Here is a 21,731-nt window from a genome sequence, read left to right on the forward strand (position 1 = left end):
TAGGAAGCTGAGTAGGAGGGTTACTTAAGCCCAAGACTTCAGGTCTGTAGCACACTATCATCATGCCTGTGAACAGCTACTACACTCTGGTCTGTGCAACAGAGTGAAACCCCTTCTCTCAAAACAAAAACAGAAGAAGAAAAGAAAATGACCCAGTTAAAAAAAAGGGGGGGTAAGAACTTTTAACAGGCACTTCACCAAAGACAACATATTGACGGTAAATAGCATATGAAAAAATGCTCAGGATCATAATTAGCCATGAGAGAAATGCAAATGAAAACCATAATGAAATGACAATACACATCTATGAAAATGGCCAAAAAAAACCCAAAAAAACAAAACAAAACCTGACAATACAAGTTCTTATGCGGATACAGAACAACTGGAATGCCCATACACTGCTGGTGCAGATGCAAAATGCTACAGTTACTCTGGAGAACAGCTTAGTAATTTCTTATAAAGTTAAATATATGCTTTTCATATGCTACAGCAATCCCATTCTCAAATATTTACCTAGAGAAATGAGAAGTCATGTTCACACAAAATCCTATTTGTGGATATTTACAATGATTGTATTCATATTTGCCCCAAAGTGGAAATGATACACGTCCTTAAACAGAATGGATAAACAAACTTTGGTACAACTGTACAGTGAAATCTACTCAGGAGTAAAATGGAACTAATTATTGGTACATGCAAGAATCTCAAAGATGAATCTCAGAAGTATCATGCTGAGGGAAAGCATCCAGTCTCAAGTGGCTACAAACTGTATGATTCCATTTTTATGAGATTCTTGCAAAGGCAAAACTACTAGGACAGAAAATAGTGACTGCTAGGAACTGGGGGTGAGGGACAGGAGTTGACTATAAGAGGACAACATAAGGGAATTTTCGAGGGTGTTTGAAATGTTCTATATTCTCATTACGCAGGCATTACATGAAATCTATACATATGTTAATACTCAGAACTGTGTAACTTGAAAAAAGTTAAATTTACTATACTTTTTAAAAGAAGAATCTGGCTGCATAGTTTTATTCTCACACAAGAATACTAATAGCATATGTACAAAATATCACCCCAAACTCTGGCTTAAAACAAGAAGTATTTATTTGGTTCACTACAGGTTGGTGATACTGGCTGAGCTCAGTAAGTTTTTCCTTGACATTTGGTACAAGTTATCTTTACTGTCTCATTACTTGATGAAAGTTATCTCTTGTATAACTTGCAATATGAAGCCTTACTGATGATCAGACCTCCATTTCTTCTCTGACTTAAGCAGCTATTTTTTTTCAACCCCTAGATCACTCTGTTCCAGCCACGCTCACCTCCTGGATGCTGTTCTCAAACATGGCAGGCACTGGCTGTTTATTCTGCCTAGAACATTCTTCCTTCAGATATTCTCTTGGCTTACTCTCACCCTCTTCAAGCCTCTTCTCAAATGTCTCAATGAAGCTTATTCTTACTATGGCAATCTACATCTGCCGAGCTTCTACTTACCGTTTTACTTTTTAAAAAAGCACTTTAACCTTTTAACATATTATATAATTTTAGTTTGTTTATTAACCTACACGAATCCCATAAAGAAGATTCTTAGGACAGGAATCTTTGTTTTGTTCACAGATATATCTCCTGTTTCTATAACAGTGTCTACAGAATAAAGCACATAGTAAGTGTTAAATAAATAAGCTGCAGTAATAATGACAGCATGGTATTAGTGGAGGAGATACACACATCAATGAGACAGAAACTGCATAAACATTTTCCTTGATTTTTGGACTTATTTTGCCTCTTTCACTCCCACATTTTACTAGTTCTGAAACGAAGGTGTTTATTACAATCAAGAGAGTAAATTTGTTAGCCACTAGGCAGCAAATATAGATACATTATCATTGCTGGATATGTTCTAACACAGTCTTAGGAAGACAGTATATGGTTCATACTATTATTAATCCTCATTATTTGTAATGGTTGCACCCCAGACAAAATTTTAATGTAAATTTGAATCCCTGTCCCTTAAAGGTACAAGGATACGGCATTTAAATGAAAGGTTAGTGTGTTAACAGAAGACTGCCAGTCAACCCAAGGTCCTAACTGCCAAATTTAGAATATCTCAGAATGGTCAAAACAAGAAAGACTGGGTGACCACTGAGGTGTGAAGGAGTACCATGCCAGAGCAAAACATCTACTAGTCAAAAGTTCCCAGTCGACTCTGAAGAGCTTTTAAAATTACAGTTGGCTGGAAACTAAGGCAAAACGAAAACATCAAGTTTACCTTTAAGGAAAGGCAAATGAAACAGACCCCAGTGACAACAGGTAATTTAGAAGAAACTTTAAAATTAAGGTAAATGCTTCAATTCAAACTCAGATTCTAAAGAAGGATATGTAAGTGTATGGATAAATACAGGTTATTGGCATGTGGTTTAAGAAACAGTTTTCATTTAAATACAACATACAATGCATATGCATCAGGCTAGTCACTGCAGCAACATCTATAGCAGCAAAAGGCTAGAAATCAACCAAATGTCCAATAGCAAACTGGATGATTACACTATTAGTAAACGCACAGAACAGAGTACTAGATTATATAGCTGTAAACATGAATGAAGATGATTTCTCTTTATTGCCCTGGAAAAATATTCAGGATGTATTAAGTGAAAAAAGAAACTAGACAGTACGCCACTATATATATATATATATATATATATGTAGTAGCCAGCCAGTAAGGTGGCCCTGGGCCCCAATTATCCCTGTCCTCCTGGAATTCACACCCTTGTCTGTGTGACCAATGGTTCATGGCAGAAAGGATGGTGTGTGACTTCTGAGATGAGGATATAAACGACCCTGCAGCTTCTGCCCTGGTCAAGTGTACTTGCTCTCTCATCACTCACTCTGGGGGAAACCAGATACCGTATCATGAGAAGCCCATGAGTGAGGAATTGAGGCCTCCAGCCAGAACTGAAGCCTCCTGCTAACAGCCTTGTGAGTGTACTTAGAAGTGGATCTTTTGGCCGGGTGCAGTGGCTCACACCTGTAATACCAGCACTTTGGGAGGTCAAGGTGGGTGGACCACCTGATGTCAGAAGTTTGAGACCAGCCTGGCCAAGATGGCAAAACCCTATCTCTACTAAAATTACAAATAATTAGCGGGTGTGGTGGCACATGCCTGTAGTCCCAGCTACTCAGGAGGCTGAGGCAGGAGAACGCTTGAACCTGGGAGATGGAGGTTGCAGTGAGCCGAGAGCGCGTCACCGCACTCAAGCGTGAGTGACAGAGTGAGACTCCGTCTCCAAAAAAAGAAAGAAATGGATCTTTCAGCCTGAGCGAAGCCTTCAGATAACTGCAGCCTCAGCTGATATGTGTGTGGACTGCAACTTCATGAGAGATCCTGAAGGTCAGAATGACCTGGCTAAGTCGCTTCCAAAATCCTGACCCACAGAAACTATGATAATAAATGTTTATTGTTTTATGCCAATGAGTTTGGGAGTAATGTGTTTTACAGAAACCTAACACAATACACATGAAAATACATATTGTTTTATGCCAATGAGTTTGGGAGTAATGTGTTTACAGAAACCTAACACAATATACATGAAAGAGAAGAATATGAATACATATTATATATATATATGTATTTATATTTATTTTCATAAAATGTTGCAATGAAGTATGTAACAAAAATTAATAAAATTGGGTATTTACAGGGGGAGGAAGGAAATGGGGTGGAAGAGGATAGGGATAGAATTAATTTTCTAAATGTACTCTGTTTTATTGTTTTGGTTTTGCAACCTTTTAAATATCCTATGTAACTTCCAAACAAAATTAAATCAAAATTTAGAAAAAGCAATACCTAAAAGTGAAAACAAAATGAAGCAAACGAATCTAAGAGTGCATGAAGCAGCTAAAGCATACTTCAGAAAAATTATTCAAAGTGAATTTTATTTACTTATTTATTGTTATTTATTTTTGAGACAGGGTCTCACTCTGTCACCCAGGCTGGAATGCAGTGGCATAATTATGGCTCACTGCAGCCTCAACCTCCTGGGCTCAAGTAATCCTCCCACCTCAGTCTCCCAAGTAGGTGTGACTATGGGCATGCACCACCAAACCTGGCTAACTTTTATTATTTTTTGTAAAGACAGGGTCTCGCTACGTCACCCAGACTGGTCTCAAAACTCTTAGACTCAAGCATTCCTCCCATCATGGCCTCCTAGTGTGCTGGGATTACAGGCATGCGCCCCTGTGCCCGGCCCAAAGAGAATTTTCAACACAATAAATTGTACTTCCTCATCAGGAAATACCTAAATTTAAAAAATAAACTACAAAGAAATCTTCTGTTTTATTCAGTAATCATATTGTTGATGACAGTATTTTTAAAGCTAGTTATGCTATAGATAAAGCAAATGAATAGTTATATAATTGTCAACAGGAACCAAGATTTTCAGTATGAGAAAAAAATAAAAACCTAAGGCAAAAAGAAGGTAGCTCAATGTGAATGTACTTACTGCCACCAAACTGTACACTTAAAAATGGTTAAGATGGTAAATTTTGTTATGTGTATTTTATCACAATTAAACTTTTTTTTAAAAGCAAAAAGTAAAAACTTGGAAATCTTAAACTGTCAACAGTATGAACTCATAATGAATTTCTATTTCCAGAAAACAACAAAACATATTTCCTAGATATGGCCATTGAAAAGGTCTACAAGCATGAATCCACCCAATAGCAACGAGCATAAGCGTGCAATCCCTGAATACTACTTCCCTATCAAATGGAACCAGGGATCCTTAGATAAATGGTTGAGTACAGGACTGAGGCACAAGATGAGCCTGGAACATCTAGTCACATTAGAAAGCAAAGAGAAATAAAAAGGAACCAACACAGAACGGGCTCCTGCCATCAAAGAAGCAGCAATTTAAACATCAAAAGGAATACCACACCAATAATTAAAACGTAACTCTTAAAAATCTTAAAATCCACCAGTTCATCTTAGAGAAATGGCTTCTGGGTCAGAGGAAATACATGATAATATGGAACATGAGAAAAACATCAGACTTTTGAAATTGAAAAAAAAGGCCAGGCACAGTGGCTCACGCCTATAATCCCAACACTTTGGGAGGCCAAGGCGGGTGGATCACCTGAGGTCAAGAGTTCAAGACCAGCCTGGCAACATGGCGAAACCCCATCTCTACTCAATATACAAAAATTAGCCAGGTGTGGTGGCACATGGCGGTGATCCCAGCTATTCAGGAGGCTGAGGCAGGAGAATTGGTTGAACCTGGGAGGTGGAAGTTGCAGTGAGCCAAGATTGCGTCACTGCACTCCAGCCTGGGTGACAGAGGGAGACAACGTCTAAAAAAAAAAATTGAAAAAAAAAAAAGAATTGAAATTGAGGTACAATCTACAAAACATTTTGTACTCCTCAAAACTGTCAAAGTCATAAAAAACAAAAGACTGAGAAACTAGCATAGATTAAAGACTAAAGACATATGACAATTAAATGCAATGCAGTACATCTGGAATGAATCCTAGAACAGAAAATGAACATTAATTTAAAAATGATAAAATTCAAATAAAGCTTGGTGTTAAAAATCCATGAGTTCATGGTTACTTCTGTAGGTGGCCAGGGTATCAATTCATTATTTTGAAATAGCAAACAAAGGAAAAGATCTAACATTTAACCCTTCTTTCCTATATGAACAGCAACCACATAATTGATAAAGTCCTTAACTATATTATTCCAACTAATAAAGAAGAAATGACAGAATTCAAGTGTCACAATTTGCAACGCTTAATGAAATACAGACATACTTTGGAGACATTTCAGGTTTGGTTCCAGATTACTGCAATAAAGTGAATATAGCAATAAAGTGAGTTATACGAATTTTTTTGTTTCCCAGTGAATATAAGTTATCTTTACGGCTGGGCGCCGTCGCTCACACCTGTAATCCCAGCAGTCTGGGAGGCTAAGGCAGGTGGATCACGAGGTCAAGAGATCAAGACCATCCTGGCCAACATGGTGAAACCCCCCTGTCTCTACTAAAAATACAAAAATTAGCTGGGCCTGGTGGCACACACCTGTAGTCCCAGCTACTCGGGAGGCGGAGGCAGGAGAATCGCTTGAACCCAGGAAGTGGGGGTGGCAGGGAGCCGAGATTGCACCACTGCACTCCAACCTGGCAACAGAGTGAAACTCTGTCTCAAAAAAATAAAAAGCTATCTTTTACAATATACTGTAGTCTTTTAAGGGTGCAATAGCATTATATCATTAAAAAAAGTACAGGTCTTAATTTAAAAAATTTTATTGCTAAAAAAATGCAAATGATTGTCTGAGCCTTTAGTGAGTTCACAGCATCTTTTTGCCAGTGGAGGGTCCCGTCTCCCTACTGATGGCTGCTGACAGATTAGGCTGGTGGTGTTTGAAGGCTGGGGTAGCTTTGGCAATTTCTTAAAGTAAGACAACAATGAAATTTGCTCCATCAATGGACTTTTCCTTTCGTGAAAGATTTTTCTGTAGCATGTGATGCTGTTTGATAGCATTTTACCTACAGTAGCATTTCTTTCAAATTGGCATCAATTCTCTCAAATTCCACTGCTACTTTATCAACTAAACTTATTTAATATCCTAAATCATTAGTCATTTCAACAATATTTACAGCTTCTTCACCAAGAGTATATTCTATTTCAAGAAACCACTGTCTTAGAAAGCTCATCCATAAGAAGCAACTCATCTGTTCAAGTTTTATCATGAGACCAGCAGCAATTTAGTCACATCATCAGGCTCCACTTCTTATTTTAGTTTAGTTTGCACACAAGTACAATTCCTTGTGATGCCCCAAAACAACTACAATAGTAACATCAGCAATCACTGATCACAGATCACCAAAACAGGCAGAAATGAAAAAGTCTGAAATATTGTGAGAATCACCAAGATGTGACAAAGACATGAAATGAGCATGTGCTGTTGGACTGCCACAAACCTTCAATTTGTAAAAAACACAGTATCTGCAAAACACAATAGAGCAAAGCACAATAAAATGAGGTATGCCTGTAATAGTGCTAGCCACTTATCATTAATGGCTGCCAAAAACCAGTAATAGATAAAAGGCTTATGGAGAACTTCATGATGGATGAATTAAGCTGACATCTGTACCCATGGCTGCATCTTAACATCACAGACAAATCCATCACTATATGTCACTGGAACCTATGCGATAGAAAGTACACAGCATTATCTGTGAAGTATTCTGGCAAAAAGGATGCAAGAACAAAAATAGACTAAAGATCACCCTTGTTCAGTACCCTTTGAAAAAGAAAGCTAATATGTAATTTTTAAAAAGATGGTGACAATAAAACAGAACAAAACAAGCCTTTTGGCGAAACTGACCTTAGGCTTCTATTAAACTGCAACTGAAGGTTTAATATATATAGTTTAAGCAACTTCAGTACTTAAAGAGAAAATAATTAAACAGAAAAGAAGCCAATGTATGAAACACATGTACACAGCAAATGACTAATACCACATCGTAGAAACACACAATTACTTTACACTCTAATATGTTCATTATGTTAAAAATGCTTTACAGCCAAAACCAAGCATAGCAATGTAACAATTTTTTTAATGCATAGCCAATTTAGTGTATTTATACTGAGTTATTTATAAAAGCCATAATATTTTAGCTAACAGAGCTTCCCTCAGGAACCACATAATAGAAATAAATTTCTAAATACTGCATTATTAAAAACAAAAGCTGCCTTTTTTTTTTTTTTTGAGACGGAGTCTAGCCTCGTCGCCCAGGCTAAAGTGCAATGGTGCAATCTCGGCTCACTGCAACCTCTACCTCCCAGGTTCAAGTGATTCTCCTGCCTCAGCCTCCCCAGTAGCTGGGATTACAGGCATGTGCCACCATGCCTGGCTAGTTTTTGTATTTTTAGTAGAGACAAGGTTTCACCGTGTTGGTTAGGCTGGTCTCCAACTCCTGACCTCAGGTGATCCGTCTGTCTTGGCCTCCCAAAGTGCTAGGATTACAGGCAGACTAAAAACAAAAGCTTTTATAGTAATTAAAAACAATACAGGGGCCGGGTGAGGTGGCTCATGTCTGTAATCCCAGCAGCGGGAGGCCGAGGTGGGCGGATCACCTGAGGTTGGGAGTTTGAGATCAGCCTGACCAACATGGAGAAACCCGGTCTCTACTAAAAATACAAAATTAGCCGGGCATGGTGGTGCATGCTTGTAATTCCAGCTACTCGGGAGGCTGAGGCAGGAGAATCACTTGAACCTGGGAGGCAGAGGTAGCGGTGAGCCGAGATCATGCCATTGCACTCCAGCCTGGACAACAAGAGTGAAACTCCATCTCAAAAAGAAAAATAAAAACAAAAACTATACAGGTTTAGAGAGAATTAAAAGTTTGTGGCAACTTCATCTATTAAGAAAACCCATATTTCCACATACGTACTGAACTTGCCTAAATCTAGAACCACATGTACTTTTACATTTAAACAACATTAGGTACCAAAAGCCATATCTGAACCATAAATTTGTAATTCATATTTAGAGGAAGCACAAAGACCTCTCTGTAAAACTCTCATTTTTAAAGCCTGACAATTTGATAAAGGAGTCATGAAGTACCCAAAAAGTTGCAAATAGGCACATCAGCTTTACCAACGCTATTAAAAAACCCCAATGCCCTGTAAAGCCATGATTCCTAAACTTCTTTAGAGATATGAATAATTTCAAAACATACCCCAGCTGTACTTTTTTTTTTTTTTTTCAGATAGTCTCGTTCTGTCGCCCAGGCTGGAGTGCAGTGGTGTGATCTCCGCTCACTGCAAGTTCCACCTCCCGGGTTCATGCCATTCTCCTGCCTCAGCTCCGGAGTAGCTGGGACTACAGGTGCTCGCCACCACGCCCGGCTAAGTTTTTGTATTTTTAGTAGAGATGGGGTTTCACTGTGTTAGCCAGGATGGTCTCGATCAAAGTGCTGGGATTACAGGCGTGAGCCACCGCACCCGGCCCCAGCTGTACTATCTGAAAGCGCAATGTGTGACATATTTTTTCCAAATTATTATTTGGGATAGTTTTATAAAATCTATTGAGATAAATGTATAGTACAAAATAATGCAAACCACCAGTCTAAAGCATAAAGCATTACTAGCAATAAAACAGATCTAGCAGACTAAAAAATAAAAAATAAAAATAAAAAAGCTATGTCAAGCTCTAACACATCATTCCTCCAGTATGAGTTACGCCAGAAAGCTCAAACTTCAATAACCAACATACCAAGTATGTGGGAAAAGGACAGAACACAAAACACTCACTTTTTTTTTTTTTTTTTTTTGAGATGGGAGTCTCACTCTGTCACCCAGGCTGGAGTGCAGTGGCGCGATCTTGGCTCGCTGCACCCTCCACTCTGCGGGTTCCTGGGTTCAAGCGATTCTCCTGCCTCAACCTCCCGAGTAGCTGGGATTACAGGCACATGCCACCATGACCGGATAATTTTTGTATTTTTAGTAGAGACGTGGTTTCACCATATTGGTCAGACTGGTCTCAAACTCCTGACCTCGTGATCCACCCGTCTCAGCCTCCCAAAGTGCTGGGAAACACTCATTCTTACAAAGGACATGTGCAAACAGTTATGGATGTGTATTCTATCTCCAGCCCTTTCCATATGTCTTATTTCATAGCCAAAACTGCCTTAGGAGGTAGTACTATTACCACCAATTTACAGATGAGAAAACAGGTTCAAGTGAATTATTTTAGCAGTGGTCACACCAAGTGGTATGAGGTCAAATGACAAACCTATTACTAACCATGTAATCTTAGCAACAAAAGATCAACTGTTATTTATTCTTTAAAGAAAAATAGGACTGCCACTAGTAAAAGAAAAAGCAAGCCACCAATTTCGAACCAAATCAGTGGGAAAAAATGAGAACTTCAGTTTTTGAGTGACAAGAACAAAATTAGCTTTCCGTAATTTCAAGTAGTCCTTCAAAGTAATAAACTGGATTTATAATTAATCCTCAAAACAGCTTCTATTTGCAGGAATTAACTGCACAAACACCTTCTATTAATACAAAGTAAAACATTCATACACTAAACATATGACTTAGTCGAAGACACAGATAAAGTATTATTTTCTCTCTCTACCAAGCTTTCAGTAGATGTGCCAAAAAACTTAATCTCATACAAACAGGCAGATATTTATGAGAACTACCATTATGAATAAAACTCAAATAGGCCGGTTTCCAAATTTTGTAGTGGCTACAGAGAATAAAATGGATCTAGAGGTCTAATACAGTTCCACAGGGTCCCTAGTAATGGATACTATACATTATAAGCATGTTATAATCAAGATGTTGATAAAGAGATCTAAGTATTAAACCCAACCAAATGCTTTCTCTCTTCCTCTGCAAAATAACTGCAGTAAAGGTGGTGTCTCTAAAGATTATCAACTGCTCCTCAAAAGATTCTGGTTACACAAATATTTACAACATTACTCGAGTAATTGCAAATCCAGTACTTCTTGATAGAGCCCACACTTTTCAGTTTGATGTTTGTATCCTGATTTCTTCATTCATCTTTAAATGTTTAAAAATGTTTTCAAAACAGAACTAAAATTTAAGCACCAAACAAAGGAATTCAATCTGCCTTTAGTATTCCAACTAAAGACTTCCTGTTAACAGCAGGATTCCTTCCTTTGGCACATACAGTAAGTGCGTGACTGGTATGTGGCCAAGAACATAAAAGGTCAAATTTTCTAATCTGAAAGTTCTACAGCTAAACGTAGAACTTTCTAGGCTCTAAAACTTTCTGAGATTATACAACTTGTTTTTGTGCTTCTACTAAATACAGTAAGCTGAATTTAACCCTTGACATAAGGTGTTTCCTGAAAAGCTAATAACTAATTGACAGGAATTACTATTGCCATTAAGTCATTACAAATTTTCCAACCTTTTTATGCTTATGACAATCAAAATTGAATGTTTGTGAAAATAAATCTATCACACATCCCTATCCCATCCTCCTACAAAGTTACTTTCTCCTTTCTATTCATTCAAATTCCTTGAACCCTATTCAGCATAAATCCTAAAAGTATGTTTTAAGTCTTCGCAAGGTGAATTCAAGAAACGTTCAGCTACTGTCTCATATTCAGATTTTTCCCTTCTGGAAAAGGAAGTTTATTAGGCTTTTCAGTTTGGCATGTAATTGGTTATTAATCTTTCCCTGCAACTTAAGAGATTCCTTCAAAAAAAGTACTATTTTTTTCTACAAGGTAAAACATTAAATCTATATTGCCCCGATAAAAATTAATGTTATCAAATGAAGTATCTCAAGCAATGTATCAACTGCTGTAAAGAATTTTTTTTTTTCTTGGTTGGGGGAGACACCTTATTACCAGAGAGATTCTTCAACTACCTGCAACCTGCTTTAAGCCTAACGCAATCTGATATAAAAGAGCCTGGGAGGAGATTTCGAACGCAGAAGTCTACTGTCTCATTAAAACAAGGTCTTGGCTATTCCATGAAATAAAATCTTATTTCACTGTATGTACGTTCCAATAAAACTTTATTTTATTGCAGGAGGCAAGTCTATTTGGCCTATGGGTGTAGCTTGCTGACTCCTGCTGAAACCTCCCTTATAAAATTAAAAACACCCTCAATATTAAAATTATAGTAGGGGCCTGAATTTTGGTAAAATATTTTCCTTCTTTTTCCACCTCCATGTATGACTGCTTGCAAATAGTCATTTCAACAAATGGCAGTCACTAATAATTATCTTCCTGTGGTAGCCCCAGGGCAGGCTGCCCATAAGATTAACGAACTTGCTTCTTTTAAAGAACAATAATCCAGACTGGGTGCTATGGCACATGCCTGTAATCCCAGCACTTCGGGAGGTCAAGGCAGGCAAATCGCTTGAGCTGGGGAGTTTGACCAGCCTGGGTAACATGGTGAAATTCAGACTACTAAAAATACAAAAATTTAGCTAGGTGTGGTGGTGCATGCCTGTAGTCCCAGCTACTCAGGAGGCTGAGGTGGGAGGATCGCTTGAGCCCGAGAGGTCGAGGCTGCAGTGAGCTGTGATCACGCTACTACACTATAGCCTGGGCAAGAGAGCAAGATTCTGTCTCAAAAAAGAAAAGAGAAGAGAAGAGAAGAACAAGAAAACAACGATCCTAGATCACACAGACCCCCTTGATGGTTTCCAGAAGTTGGACTGGCCAAAGAGGCCAGGCCACTTTGATCACTGGTGATCTCACCTCCTGCAAACTTTTCTGCTAAGCTATAGGTTTAAACAGTAACCTGCCATTTTTTCCCCCAGCTTTCTTTCCATAGGAACTGGCAGTCACAAACACTACTGTAAAACCTAAGACTGGTCCTTCAGATATTTTTCAGACTTTGCTTACAAGTGGACCACCTGACACCAACTGGACCAGTGTTCCATGAACTCAACCATGGAACTAACTTGGTCTTGTGACTCCCCAACTTCCCAGCAACATCCCAGACCAGTCACCAGCACCCATCCCCTAGCCCCCTGCCTACCAAATCATGTTTAAAACCCTAGCTTCTGAAGTCTTGCAGTGATTCCGAGAAACATTTCCCAACCTCCTTACTCAGCTGCCTTGCAAAAATTAAACTTTTTCCTTTACATTATCTGCTGTCTCAGTGTTCAGCTCTATTTGGATAGCAGACAAGAGCCCAGTCAGGTGGTAATACTGTTTTATAGCATTTTTTGGATACATAATATTTGCACGTTTATGGGGTACATGTGATATTCTGTTACATGTACAGAGTATGAAATGATCAAGTCAGGGTATTTAGGGTATCCACCACCTTGAGTATTTATCATTTCTATGTGTTGGGAACATTTCAAGTCCTTTCTTCTAGCTATTTCAAAATGTTAACTGTAGTCACCCTACTCTGCTATCAAACTTTGGAACTTATTCCATCTAACTGTATGTTTGGACCCATTAACCTACCTCTCTTTACCTCCCCTCCCATTCTTCCCAGCCTCTGCTATCATTCTACTTATCTCCATGAAATCAATGTGTTTCACTTCAACGTGTGAGTAAGAACATGAGACACCTGTCTTTCTGTGCCTGATTTCCCTTAACATAATGACCTCCAGTTCCATTCAAGTTGCTGCAAATGACATGATAAACATGGGAGTACAGGTATTCCTTTGATATACTGATTTCTTTTCCTTTAGATAGATACCCAGTAGTGGAACTGCTGGATCATATGGTAGCTCTGTTTTTAGTTTTCTGAGAAATTTCCAAACTGCTTTCCATAGTGCCTGTCCTAATTATAACATTCCCACCAGCAGTCTGTAACAGTTGCTTTTTCTTCACACTCTAACCAGTAGTATATTTTTTGTCTTTTTAACAATAGCCATTCTGACTGGGGTAAGATACCTCACTGTGGTTTTGAGTTACATTTCCTTGATGATTAGTGATGTTGCACATTTTTTCACATACCTTTTGGCCATTTGTATGTCTTCTTTTGAGAAACGTCTATTCACGTCCTTTGCCCACTTTTTAATGGGATTGTTTTTCTTACTGTTGGCTTCCTTGCATATTCTGGATATTAGTCCCTTGCTGGATGAATCTTTTGCAAACACTTTGTCCTATTCAATATGTTGTCTCTTCATTCTGTTGTTTCCTTTACTGTGCAGAGGCCTTTTGGTTTAACATAGTCCCCTATGTCTATTTCTGTTTTTGCTGCCTGTGCTTTTGAGGTCTTAGCCATAAAATCTTTGTTAGATCGACGTCCTGAAGTGTTTCCCCTACATTTCCTTCTAGCAATTTTATAATTTCAGGTCTTAAGTCTTTAATCCATCTTGAGTTAAATTTGCATATGCTGAGACCAGGGTCAGATTTCATTCTTCTGCATGTGGATATCCAATTTTCCCTGCATTGTTTATTGAAGAGTATCCTTTTCTCAATGTACATTCTTGGTGCTTTTGTAAAAAAATCAGTTGGCTGCAAATATGTGGATTTATTTCTACATTATCTATTTTGTTCCATTGGTCTATGTGTCTCTTTCTATACCAATACCATGCTATTGTGGTTACTACAGCCTTATAACAGATTTTGAAGACAGGTAGTGTGATGCTTCTAGCTCTGTTCCATTTTCTCAGGACTACTTTGGGTATTTGGGCTCCTTGCTGATTCTGTGGAAATTGTAGGATTGTTTTCTTTTATTTCTGTGAAAAATGACTGGTACTTTAATAGGGATTGCACCAAATCTGCAGATTACTTTGAGTAATATGGTCATTTTAACGATGTTAATTCTTCTGATCCACGAGCATGGGATGTCTTTCCATTTGTTTTTGTGCTCTTCAATTTCTTTAATCAGTGTTTTGAAATCTTTTTTATTTTTTAAAAATATATTTATTTATATATTTTTTGAAATGGAGTCTCACTCTGTCGCCCAGGCTGGAGTGCAGTGGCGCTATCCCGGCTCACTGCAAGCTCCGCCTCCTGGGTTCACGCCATTCTCCTGCCTCAGCCTCCCGAGTAGCTGGGACTACAGGTGCCTGCCACCACACTCGGCTAATTTTTTGTATTTTTTTTTTCAGTTGAGACGGGGTTTCGCCGTGTTAGCCAGGATGGTCTTGATCTCCTGACCTCGTGATCCACCCACCTCGGCCTCCCAAAGTGCTGGGATTACAGGCGTGAGTCACCGTGTCTGGCCTGAAATCTTATTTTTTTAATGACATACTTGAATTTGAAAACATATCCAATTAACTTGTACTTTATTTTGAAGTTGTGACTGGAAAGTTGTTTTAAAGTCTGTCTTTAAACTTAAAAACATTATGTCAAATTGCTCCTAAGAGAGGATCAGTAGAGATTTAGTTCTTATAGTATTTCCTCAACTATATTTTGCAAATCAGATTTTCAAAACAAGAGTTTAACTTGTTATCAATTCTTCATATTTACATACTTAAACCTCAGGTAGAAGCTACAAGCTATCAGTGACATCTGCAATGTAGTGGGAAAGGTGAATGCAAAGAATAACACATATTCCATATTAACAGTAAAAATAGCTATTTCTGTTCTCCCTCAGCTACCAAAAACTGTCTTAAGTCTCCAGATTTAAAACCGCTGGGTTCATTCACTCATTCAGCCATTTATTTTTGTGAGCATCTCTTAGGCAGTCATGTGCTGTGCTAATCCTATCTGACTCTCCCCTCTCCTTTGTCCTTCAAACCCCATTAGTGGCCAAGTCCCATTAATCTGGGCATGTCCCACTTCTTCCGCTTTCCAAATTTCTTTTTTTTTTTTTTTTTTTTTTTGAGACGGAGTCTCGCTCTGTCACCCAGGCTGGAGTGCTGTGGCCGGATCTCAGCTCACTGCAAGCTCCGCCTCCCGGGTTCACGCCATTCTCCTGTCTCAGCCTCCCGGGTAGCTGGGACTACAGGCGCCGCCACGTCGCCCGGCTAGTTTTTTGTAGTTTTTTTAGTAGAGACGGGGTTTCACCGTGTTAGCCAGGATGGTCTCGATCTCCTGACCTCGTGATCCGCCCGTCTCGGCCTCCCAAAGTGCTGGGATTACAGGCTTGAGCCACCGCGCCCGGCCTCCAAATTTCTTAAGTATAGGTCAAGTCCTCATTAACCACTGAATATGCACCAAATGGAAGATTACGCAGTCATTAAAATCCCTCGTAAAAAGTATACAACATGAAGAAAATCATTCAAGTAAAAAGAACAGAAAACTGTACAAAATATTGTATAATCACATCCATGTAAAAAAAGAATTTGGCATGGAAAAAGATGAAGAAAATAACATACTAAGAGGATCTCTGGTGGAGAGGTACTTTGCCTTTATGTTTCTGCATTTTGCAAATTTCCTATAATAAGCAGTTATTATTCTAGAAGAAAATAGAAATGAAAAACTTACTATTAAACTTACTATTTTAGTTAGATAACAAATTATTCCCGAGGTTCAGAAATGCATATCAGAAATAACCAAAATAAACACTCAAGCATGCAGCTAATTCTTTAACCTAATTCTTTAAAAACTAAAAGGTGCTTACCCATGCCTCTTACTGCATTTCCACATGCCTAGAAAACCTCTCCTCTTCAATGTTCCGGTAAGACTCTGATGTCAGCTTTCTAAAATAAGTTGTTCTTACCAACTAGTCCACATTATTTTTAAAACTTCAGTGATTTGCTTTCTCCTAAACTCTAATTCTCATTTTTCCTTCAAGAGTCCTAGATTTGCCTTTTCCTATTACCACTGGTATCCACTGGTACCTGCAATCCTCTTTTCTCTAGGAATCTACCCTTAATTCTAGTACAAAACTAATCTCTAAACACTGCTTTCATAAAATCACTTGTCTTTCAAAATGTGCAAGAGCTTCCACTTGACTCAAATCTAAGCCTACTGTTGAACCACAAATCTCCACTCGACCTTACATCTTATTTCTTCAAACCAGGCAGAACTACACCGTTCCTTAGATTTAAACCATGCCTACTCTGTTTTCATTGTACTCTTCCCAATTTTCCACGTAAAATGTCCTTCTTCTAGCCCGTGTTAAAGACCAAGCTCAAGGCCCAGTCCAAGTCCTACCTCTTCCATGAATCATCTCTTTAAGTATTCCAGCCCATACTGATCTCTCTTCTGATTCCCTGTTGCACTTACAGTTAGTATCACAAAGTATAACAATTGTTCTGTGACCATTGTGTATAAATTGGTTTTGTTTCTCCAAATAAGGTACCAGACAAATAAGGTACCAGACAAATAAGGTACCAGAAAGCAGAGACCAACAGACCCAAGGAAAACGCTAGACACATAAACAGTTAATACTAAATGAATAAATTTTTTCTGCAGTCAAAATACTAATGCTCCAAACCATTTTTAAGTCGCCTTATTTGAAGTTATGTGAGCCAAAAAGCAAATCTGTCTCACATTTTATGTTTATCCTGCCAAAATTTAAAGTCTATAACTCGGTAGAAAAAAACAATCGGACAAGGAAGTTTAATTTTCATCTCGCTTCATTTTATCTAGTAAAACCAGGACTTTAGGAATAAAGTAGAACTGTACATTGCTCCAATCTCTTCTGCTCCTTTCAGAAGTATTTCCAAGTCAGGAGATACGGAAAGAACCTTCTTTTCCTTAATTAAATGGTAATATTTTTTGTCTGTTACAAAAAGAATAAAGACATGCTCAACACACAATTAACCATATGACAAGTCTTTTTGATCAACTCAGGAAATAATTCTTGAACTACTTTTTGTTCAGAGAAAAAGTGCAGGATCTAGTGAAGTAATGTGGTTGCTCAGGGTATCACTGAGCATGCCCAGTTGTTCCTATTCTGCTTTCCTTTCCCAAGTTTGTCAAGTGTCTCTGAAGACTTACCCTTCCCATTATTCTACCAAACCTAAACCTAAATTCAGACCAACTGGAGACATTAAATTCTCTAGGTTTTCAAGTGTCACACACAGCATGAAGAGTCTAGACAGCTTTGAGATAAGTACCAGGTTTATATAACATGAGTTAATAAAATAAATGGACACAAGGCCTCTTCCATTCAGTGTAGATTAACAACTATTTGCACACAGGCTTAAGCAGGACTAGCAAAGTGGAAAAAATTTCGCTAGTAATATTTGTTCGCGTCCCAAGAAAATCTAGAAAAGAACATCTTTTTAATTGACATGGCAATAAACTACTATATTATTTATAATGTTAAGGTACCTGAAGCATGCCTCCCCTGATTCTGTGGCATTCTTTGGAAGAGATCATGGTTGTATTCATAATATCTGTAGTCTTCATGTGCACGATCTCCAAGTGGCTGCTTTCTCTGACCATCAAAAAAATTGTCTGAATAATAATATCGGGAACCAGAGTCTCCATTTTCAACAGCAAAACTAACTTCCGTTACAAAAGACTGAGAAGAACCATACTCTCTAGGGACATCTGCTAGACTTCTGGCAAGATAAGAAGGTGCAGATAATCTGTTGCTTTCTCTTCTCATTATTTCATGAGGTGTTCTCTGAATTGGAGTTCTAAGGAAACTCTGGTTTCTTGAAACTACTCCATCTCCAGAAGTTGAAAAGGCATTAGGGCTTGAATCTGGAAGACAGATATCAGTTCGTCTTGGAATTGTTGGACCATGCCGGATGAATGAAGGCATAAGATCTATAATAAAACAAGGAATAAAATTACCCTTTCATCAGTAAGTAACAAAAGTTTTCCAAAGTTGTTCATTTACATCTACCACCCCAAAATCAAATGTCAGTCAACTTAAGAAAACACAATTTTAAATTTTGGTTTAGGATGGTACTTGGGCATTTTAAATTGAAGAAGGTTCATATTTTCCCAATCAAATTAATTTATGTAACTTGCATTAATGTGCTATGTGTAAAAGCTCAGCTAGAATGAAATGTATTCTGCATACTACCATACATAATATGATAAAACGCCAATAATCTTATCTGTGAACTACACATTAATGACATGGTCATGAATTAATGTATAATAGGAAACAATCTAACAAACTGATAGTTTCTAGTTAATTAAGCTAGTAGTTTATTTTGTTGTTCTCACTTCATTTTAGAAACTGCCAAAAATCTTTCTTGAAGCAAACACAATTTCAAAAATAAAATAGAACTTAATGCTACTCCCAAGTATGTAAAAGTGGATTCCTTTAAAGATTAAAAAATTAGTAGCTCTTTCTTCTCTTGGAATTACCTAGCACTAGCACAGTAATCAAAAGCTAGAAAACCAAAAATTTAGGTATGAAAATTGAAAACAAAAAGCTCTCATTTCAAAGAGGCACACAAATGTTGAATTGGCTCAAAAAAACCAAGCCTTAAACTATGTAATTATAATTCAAAATAGTAGATAATATAACAATGGCTTTTAGGATACTGTACTTTTATTTTTATTTATTTATTTTTTTTTGAGACGGAGTCTCACTCTGTCACCCAGGCTGGAGTGCAGTGGCCGGATCTCAGCTCACTGCAAGCTCCGCCTCCCGGGTTTACGCCATTCTCCTGCCTCAGCCTCCCGAGTAGCTGGGACTACAAGCGCCCGCCACCTCGCCCGGCTAGTTTTTTATATTTTTTAGTAGAGACGGGGTTTCACCGGGTTAGCCAGGATGATCTCGATCTCCTGACCTTGTGATCCGCCCATCTCGGCCTCCCAAAGTGCTGGGATTACAGGCTTGAGCCACCGCGCCCGGCCAGGATACTGTACTTTTAAACACGAAACTTGAAAACAGCTTAAGACATTCCTAGTTAGAAAGCAAATACCTTTAAAACAAGAAAAAACCTGAATATGGAGACCCTCTTATTATTCATTAAGTAAACAATATTGGAGACATTCATATTAATAAGCTTCAGAAACTAACACTGGACAGAAACAAATATCCGAACAAATAAGGCTCAACACTTGGTGTAACGACAACAAAGTATATCAAAAGTTATTTGCTTAATTGTGACAAACATGAACAAAACTGCATGTTCTGCACATGTACCCCAGAACTTAAAGTATAATAAGAAAAAGTGTGACAAACATGATTCACGATTTCAAGTAATGTTTGATAAACTTTATTTGCAGCAAACAGCAAGCTATCACTTAAAAACAGCCAAAAACCTAACGGCATGTGTAACTGAAAACCAAGTTAAAAAAAAAAAAAAAAAACTTAAAAATCAAGTTTCGAGTTACTGACATGCTCAACTGACATATTTTGTTGAAAGTATTGCAAGTACTATTATAAATCTGGAAGGCTGACAATGTGGTTATAATGGAGAACATGCTCTCCCATCTGTGTGATCTTGGGCAAATACTAGAAACCTAGCATTCCCAATTACAATATGAGGTAATACTTAAGTCACAAGGTTACTACCAGCTTCCAAGAAGGAAACTCACGCAAAGGGCCCGGAGCACAGTATGAGCACCAAAATACCAGCTCCATGCCTCACAAATGTCCTGAACACACAAGAATTAAAAATCCAAGAGATTCAACTCAAAAATCAAATACTTAAATTAAGAAGAAAAGTAGCGGGGGATTGGAGGTGGGGGTTGGGGGTGGGATATACCCTATCAAAAAAAAAAAAAACTTTTCCGGGGGTGGGGCGGGGGGGGGGGCGGTGGAATTTCTCTAACACGATAGAAATCATTTTGAGTTGCCTTTTTGGAATCTCACGAATATAGCCAAATACAAAGGCTTTTGGCTCTCTGCTCTGGGATGTAAGAGTGATGAGGCTTTGGGTGGCAGCCAGAAGAACTACGGTGTGCTTTTCACCTTCTCAAGTCTGCATCCGGCAGCAGGACTAAGGAATTCTGCCCCAGAGTTTGCACAACTTGCAGCACGGTCGAGACACCCACAATGTTTGCAAACATGAGGCACATCTCGACGCATCCAGAAGAGTAAAAAGTGTCCCTGTCTAATTACTCTTACTCCTACAGCATTAGGTTATAAGCAATTTAAGTGTTTTCTAGTCTCTCTTCCAGTACTCAAAACCAACAACTCTCTGCCAGGCGGGGCGAGGAAGTCTGTTATTTTTAGGGGGTGCTCTTGGCGGGGTTAGGCGCGGGGGGACTAACCCAAGTTTCTTAGTCTTATGGGCTTTCAATCAACGAATACCACTTCAGGCACAAGAAAATCTCAAAACCAGTCTTTCACAGCCACCAGCGACGAAGGAGAAGCCCTGGGGACCCGCCGGCGCCCCCGCCCAGATCCCTGCAGCCCCCGGCAGCCTGGGCCAGGTGTGGGCGCGCCCCGCCTGACACTCACTCCGAAGCAGAGGCGACGTCTCCTTCTTCACGTACTTCCCCTGCACCTCGGCCGGCTTGGACACTTCGTTTTTGGTTTTCTTTCGGGACAGCATCCTTCTCGACGAGGCCCGAGGCCGCGCTGAGCTGCCTCCCTAGGGCTCCGCGCCGGGCGCCGGCCGTCTCCGCCGCCACCTCCGCCGGCGCCGCCGCCTCCTTCCCTCCCGAGCCGCCGCCTCCGCCGCCGCCTGTCCGGAGCCCGGGGTTGCCTGCAGGGACTGCCTCATGTTCAGGGCGCTAAGCGCGCCGGCCGCCGCTCAGTCGCTGGTCAGTTCCTTCCCGGAAGTCGGCCCGCTCTGCGACGCTGCTCGGGGACGCCGTGAGAAAAGCCCAGCGACGCCGGGCCAGGGCCATGGTTCGCCGCGGGCCGCCGGGCAACCGCTACCACTACCGCCGCCGCCGCCTACATCCAGTAAACTTTCCCCGCGGCCGCTGGGAATTCTGGGAAGCTCGACGCAGCGCGGGTCGCCGCTGCCCCTCCCCCACCACGGCTCTGGGCGCTGCTGCGGGGCGGGACTCGGGTGCCGGTGCTCTCGGCTAACGGGCCGGTTCCACCGAACCGCGGCTGTCCTCGCTCATCCTCACCGAGAAGCAGGTCCTGCCAACTAAGAAGATGAAGGACCAAGCCTCTTTCGTTTTGAGCGGGAGCTCGTAGCATGCGCAAGTCGTGAAGCCGTTTTCCACGACATTTTTGTTGTTGTTTTCGTATCCTCCCGGGATTTGTAACGGAGGCAGTGACTCTTTTCCCCGAAAACGTTTTTCCGTGTTTGAGGGTGTTCTTCCTAGTGTTTCCAAGGCCGGTGAATTCAGTTCTGTAAAAAATGTGGAATGCTAACCATGACCCCCAGGCTAGTACTATATCATATCATCTGTTTTGCCGGAAGCCTTCATGCTGGTTAACTAGAAATAAGTTGATCCTCTACTGAGTATCAGGGAGTGCGTTTTTCTAATAAC

The 21,731-nt window shown here is 39.6% G+C and overlaps 1 protein-coding gene across 1 annotated transcript in view; it reads right to left on the reverse strand.

Annotated features, from left to right (window-relative positions):
- Window positions 1–21,379, reverse strand: part of SAV1 (salvador family WW domain containing protein 1) — a 37,068-nt gene extending 15,689 nt beyond the window's left edge. Inside the window, exons 1-2 of the mRNA XM_030930007.1 lie at window positions 20,740–21,379; window positions 17,694–18,137 (exon numbers count right to left, since the gene is read on the reverse strand). Of these exons, the coding sequence (XP_030785867.1) occupies window positions 17,694–18,137; window positions 20,740–20,833 (538 nt within the window). The 5' untranslated portion in view covers window positions 20,834–21,379. The remainder of the gene's footprint in view (window positions 1–17,693; window positions 18,138–20,739) is intronic.
- Window positions 21,380–21,731: the final 352 nt, after the last annotated feature.

This window comes from Rhinopithecus roxellana, chromosome 5 (genome assembly GCF_007565055.1).
Source record: "Rhinopithecus roxellana isolate Shanxi Qingling chromosome 5, ASM756505v1, whole genome shotgun sequence".
In the NCBI taxonomy this organism is placed as follows: Eukaryota; Metazoa; Chordata; class Mammalia; order Primates; family Cercopithecidae; genus Rhinopithecus; species Rhinopithecus roxellana.